The sequence below is a fragment of the Pinus tabuliformis genome, chromosome 1_2 (assembly GCF_031772625.1).
Source record: "Pinus tabuliformis cultivar Carrire ecotype Pingquan chromosome 1_2, CPIR1, whole genome shotgun sequence".
NCBI classification, from domain to species: Eukaryota; Viridiplantae; Streptophyta; class Pinopsida; order Pinales; family Pinaceae; genus Pinus; species Pinus tabuliformis.
This window is the reverse complement of record NC_142298.1, coordinates 179,402,339-179,407,981: the sequence shown is the minus strand read 5'-3', so window position 1 is coordinate 179,407,981 and position 5,643 is coordinate 179,402,339. Positions and strand designations below refer to the sequence as shown.

General features: G+C 40.6%; 1 protein-coding gene across 1 annotated transcript; it reads left to right on the top strand.

Moving 5' to 3' along the window:
- Positions 1-4,790: 4,790 nt before the first annotated feature.
- LOC149205080 (uncharacterized) lies at positions 4,791-5,285 on the top strand. Its single transcript, XM_089397293.1, has one exon. It carries the CDS (start codon positions 4,791-4,793, stop codon positions 5,283-5,285), a length of 495 nt encoding a protein of 164 aa, XP_089253419.1.
- Positions 5,286-5,643: the final 358 nt, after the last annotated feature.

Genomic DNA, 5,643 nt, shown 5'->3' with positions numbered 1-5,643 from the left:
AATATCAGATGGAATGGGGCACAAATCATAACTGCTTGTAAAACTTGCTGGACCGCAGCAACAACACAAAAAATTTGAAATCTCCCCCTACTTGTCTGCTGGGGTATATGGTTGGTCAAGAATCAGATCTTATTCCAGGACTCTCCCATCCAATGGAAAACAATTTGCAATAACATTGTTGCACTATATCACTTAGTACCTGAGGATCTGGCATCAAAACCCGCCTGAACTATTACTCCTGAAGTAATAGATAGAACCTTCCCATGGGCATATTTTGATGGATTGGCCCAAGATACTGGTTGTGGGGGTGGAGGAGAACTATACAAATCGGAAATAAATTTTTACAAGCTCAAAATGGGATTAGGGAGGGGCACCAACAATTGTTCTGAACTTAACAGTCTCAGACACTTACTCATATTTGCACTTGAGCAAAATTGCAACAGGATACAGATCTTTGGGGACTCAAACATTGTCATCAATTGGTTCAACTCTGCATCTCATTGTCATGTGCACACACTCAGGGGATTGTTGGATGAGGTCATCACACTAAAAACACATTTTGATTTTATTGTCTTCTCGCATATATACAGGGAAATGAACAAGGTTTTTGACGGTCTTTCCAAGGAGGCCGCACAACGACATAGGGGCAGTGGATAATTCATGAACACAAAGATCAAGATATATATCAGTTCTTCCATAGGCCTTTCATCGAGCACGCTGGGGTAGATGTACCGAATGATCTACCATGATCATTCGAGTAGTTTTTTGCATTTTGATTCAGCCTATATGACTATTTATGATGTTATTTAACATGTTTATTTTATATGTCTGTTTATGTAAATAATTTTGGTCCTTTTTGAATCATGACACTAGATAGATGGCTTGGTCCATCTCTGACATTAGCATATCCATTATGCAGATGATACAACATGTAATTTTCTTTTTGATAATGGAAATTACGGTTTTTTCTTTGGAAAAAAAAACACGTGTGTTCTTATTTCATTTTGCAAACATCCCTTGTCTGAATAACCTATTCTATATTATTTTATACATCTAAAGTCATAGATTTTTACAAATTTTCTTAAAGTGTTGCTAACGAATCTCCTGTACAAATTCTTATTGCATAAAAAATTAACCAACGTTATCACTTATGACCAATAAAGGTATGCCATTTCCCAAATTTGGAAGGGATTTCTGAAGAGTAAATGGTTAAATGGGTTTCTTAAGGGTAAATAGAAATTTATATTTTTGGGTAGAAATCTAAGCTGATCTTGCTATATTAATTCGTGAACCAAATATACCTTTTGGTTAGAATTCTAAGTCGGTATTGCTATATTAATCCGTGAAACAAATATACTAAGCACCGTATCTAATAGCCATATTAATTCATGAACCAAATCAAACAATGATTTTTTGTATTTTTCCTGGTAGTAAGACTGAACTTGGTAACTATGCTTGAAACCAAATCTTATCCATTCATTAGTCATGGTCTATATTAAATTTGGGCTCGAGGAATTTATCTTTTTAAATAAATGAGTGGGCAAGATTTAATTTCAAGATAATATTCTTCAGATAATACATCATCTACGGATGATATGAAAAATAATTTAACACGTTTTCAGTTTCAAATAAAAAAAATACCCTATTTAATTTAAAAATAATTTATTTCACTATTAAACACATTCGAATCAAATAGTTTCATTTAATTAGTAGTGTTTGTGAAATGTGGCTAGGGTTTTGATGGGACATTAAGATAGAGGCCGATCAATCTCTGTGTCTTTCGATTTCGAATCTCAAAACGTTAAGATGACATCCCCTCGCCTCCTCCATCACCCATGGGCCATGTTTTGTCGGTTGAATTTGCTTCTTTTCAATGTTGAATCGCTTCAATTGATAGCTAAAGAATCATTTCGGACAACAAGTTGTGGCGGTGAATGGTTTCAAAGAATGGGCTGCTTTTATCACCTCAATCTTAGGGTTTCAGGAATGCGACATTTTGCAATGATCTAGGTTCGTTTCAATTTGTGCCTAGGTTCTATATTTGTATGATAATATAACTGCCATTCAATTTGTGTCAAAGTATGTCATTTGCAAGCAAGCTTTTGGGTATATGCAATTGTATAGGGAACTTAATTGGATTCAAATTGTATTTATCTTTTCAATTTTTTAGGATGTACTGTAGCTATGGAGGTTCCCCCAAGCCCATGGCTTACATTTTCTTTATGGGGTTTTCCCTAAGCAGATGGCTTCTCAATTGTGCTGTTATGAATACCAGAGGTTGTCTGCTTAACGATTCAATAAGCATAGGTATCACGACACATTTATTTCTATAGATTTGGAGGATTTGAATATGTAATCATATGTACTTAAAATTTCATTATTATAAAAAATTTCAACTTTATTTCCTCTTTGCAATATTTAGGTTTTTGGCAAGTATGATTTGGGTTTGTGTCCAGACGATAAGGGTTTCTTGTCAGCTTAACTTTAGTGTCCCTTGCCATGGTCTGATTCTGAATGTCTTATTTGGCCCTTTAATGTCATTAATTCTCTACGCACGCTTAACTAAAAGTGAATATTCTTCCCGATGCAACTTATTTACAACTAATAATTTAAAAATAATGTACAATTAATAATTTATCAATGAAATTTACAGTAAATAATTCAACTTGCAGTATGCTAATTAGAACAGGTTTCAGGCGATGAGAGATCGATGAAACAAAAGAGGGGAGAGCTCGCTCTGGCATCTGCGGCTAGGGTTTGACTGCGTGCTCAGACGACACCGACTGCTCTCTGCAGAAAACCAGCAAGGACCTGACGACTTGCGCAAGCTTTTCAACTCACGGGAGGAAAGGGCGCAGGACACATGGGAGACCCCCAGGGGGGGGCTTCTGCAACCTCCCCCAGCGCACAGAAAGAACAGCAACATGACGAAGGACCAATCCGATTCGGGTCAATCAATGAAAACGTGATCAATCCCGAACTCTTACGCCAGAATGGAAGCAAAGGAAAAGAGAACTTGAAAGATAAAGCAAATGGAGAAACGGCACGGCCATCCTCTTCAGAAGGAACACAGAAAGTCTCTTCAGCCACATGCAAACCAATAGCCACAGACAGACCCAGAATAGAACTGCCAGGAGAAATAATAGAAGCTCGAATCCAATACATGACTGACCATGCACTTATCGGGAAGTTCATAGGGTTTTGGCCGACGGAGAAAGCCCTCTACAGTTGGATAGCCGCCAAGTGGAAACCTAAGGGAGATGTGACTCTGCAGTTAGGCCCAAAAGGGTTCTTCACTGCAATATTTTTCTGTCTGGAAGATAAATATAGAATACTGGTTGAAGGACCTTACTTCTTCAACTCGGCAGGCCTCTACCTAAGGGATTGGGGTCCCAGATTCAACCCAGATCAGGAGGATCTCACATGGGCACCAGTTTGGATAAGACTCTATGGACTACCAGATGAATATTGGGATGAGAATCTTCTGAAAAATATAGGAAATGGTTTGGGGGAATACATCAGGACGGCTGAGGAAACGAAACTCCGAAGATTCACATCCTACGCCCGCTTATGCGTCTTCATGCGCCTGGACAAAGCCTTGCCGGAATCGGTAAGTCTCTCACATCATGATCATGTGTGGATTCAGCCTTTAGACTATGAACATGTCCCGTTTCGCTGCCGTAAATGCCACGCCATAGGGCATCTATTCAGAGACTGCCCCCTGAATGTTCAAGAAAAAGCCCCTTCACCCCCTGAGTCTCAGCCCAATGATGGCTTTACCAAAGCCCCATCTCGAAAGAGAGCGCATAAAAAACCACCCCCTGGGAAGAAACCCAAATCGAATACTGGTCCTGAACATTCAGTCAGGAACAGCTTTGGCATCTTGGCTAATATCTCGGATGAGATCAACACCTCCCCCCCTCCAAGATCAGACCACCCCTCCTCTTCACAGCCTCCTCCCGAAGCCCACCCTTCCAAATCCCACCCCTCCAAGAAACCCCCGATCCTCATTGTGGAGAATAAAGAAAAACAACAGAACAAAGGTATTGAAATGGAGGTTGATGGATCCTCAGGCCCCGCCCAAGATTCAAGTATTCCCGTGGAAGAAGACAATCAGATGCAACTTATGGAGGAAGAGCCGGAAAGCATAGATCTATATGGTCTAGATATACTTGAACTAGAAGCCGCATGCAAGAAAAAAGCATATGAAAGTATCCCAGAAATACAGCTGGATAAACTGGAAATGGTCATTTCCAGGGCCTACTATCAGAATCAGCAAGGCAGTCAATGGGATCTCAACCAAACCCCGAAAGACTCCAAAAAAAGAGGAAGAAGAACAGACCTCCAACGAACAATAGCGCTTGGAAAGATTCTGGTAGACTCCGGTAAGTATGCTAAGCTTACGAAGTACTACAAGCCATCCCCCAATTAGTGAATCATGAAGCTCGTTTCATGGAACCTCAGGGGGCTCAATGGCTCAGGAAAGCTCAGAATGCTCAAAAATATGATTAAGATAGAAAAGCCACAATTTTTTTTTTTTCCAGGAAACAAAATGTAATAGCACTACTTTAGAAAAAATCTTCACCAAAGCATGGTCAGGATGTCAATCTGTAGCTGTCGATGCTTCGGGTGCTTCAGGAGGATTAGCCATTGCATGGAAACCTCAGGCCCTTACTCTGTCGGAATTCCATGCCTCACATAATCTCATTCAGGCTATCTTCCACATAGTAGGTACTAATATTCATGGGCACCTCTCGAATGTTTACTTCCCCCAGGAAGCAACGGAAAAGATGGCTCTCCTCTCCACATTAGAAATTCTCAACGCCAATCGCAAGCACCCTCTGTGGATTGCGGGAGGGGACTATAATATGATCACAAATTTAGAGGAGAAGCTTGGAGGCAGGAACAAGCTGGAGCAGGAAAACATCCACTTCAAAACCTTCATTCAGAATGCTTCCTTGATTGATTTGCAGTTTTGTAATGGCACTTTTACGTGGAGTAATCGCAGAGCAGGTCCTCATCAAATTGCTACAAAGCTGGATCGCTTTCTCATTTCTGATAACTCGATCCACTTAGGGGGGGATTTCTCGGCGGCCATCTTACCCCACGCTGGCTCTGATCACTGGCCGATTGCCCTTCAATGGCAACGCCCAGGCAATAAAACGCGAAGGCCTTTCCGTTTTGAGGAGTTTTGGTTCACTCATCCCTCTCTTAGAGACTTCGTTAATACCACATGGACCTCCTTCCGCCCGCAAGACGGCTCAAAAATGTTTCAGTTTCAATAGAAACTCAAACATTTAAAGCTCTGCCTCAAGCGATGGAATTGAGAGACATTTGGAAACATATTCACGGAGCAAAATGTTCTTCAAAAACAAATGGAGGAACTGCAAAGGGAAGTAAGCACAAGCGGGCATACCGAGCGAACACTCGCACAGGAAAAGCGCATCCACACTCAGATTGAAGAAAGAAGAAGGCAGGAGGAGATATACTGGAAGCAAAAATCAAGAATCAGATGGCTCAAAGAGGGAGAAAGAAATACAAAATTTTTTCATAGAACAACAGTGCAACGCAGAATGGGCAATAATATTCCTTTCATTCAAAAACCAGGAGGAGAAAAGGTGGAGCAACATGAGGAAATCGAAA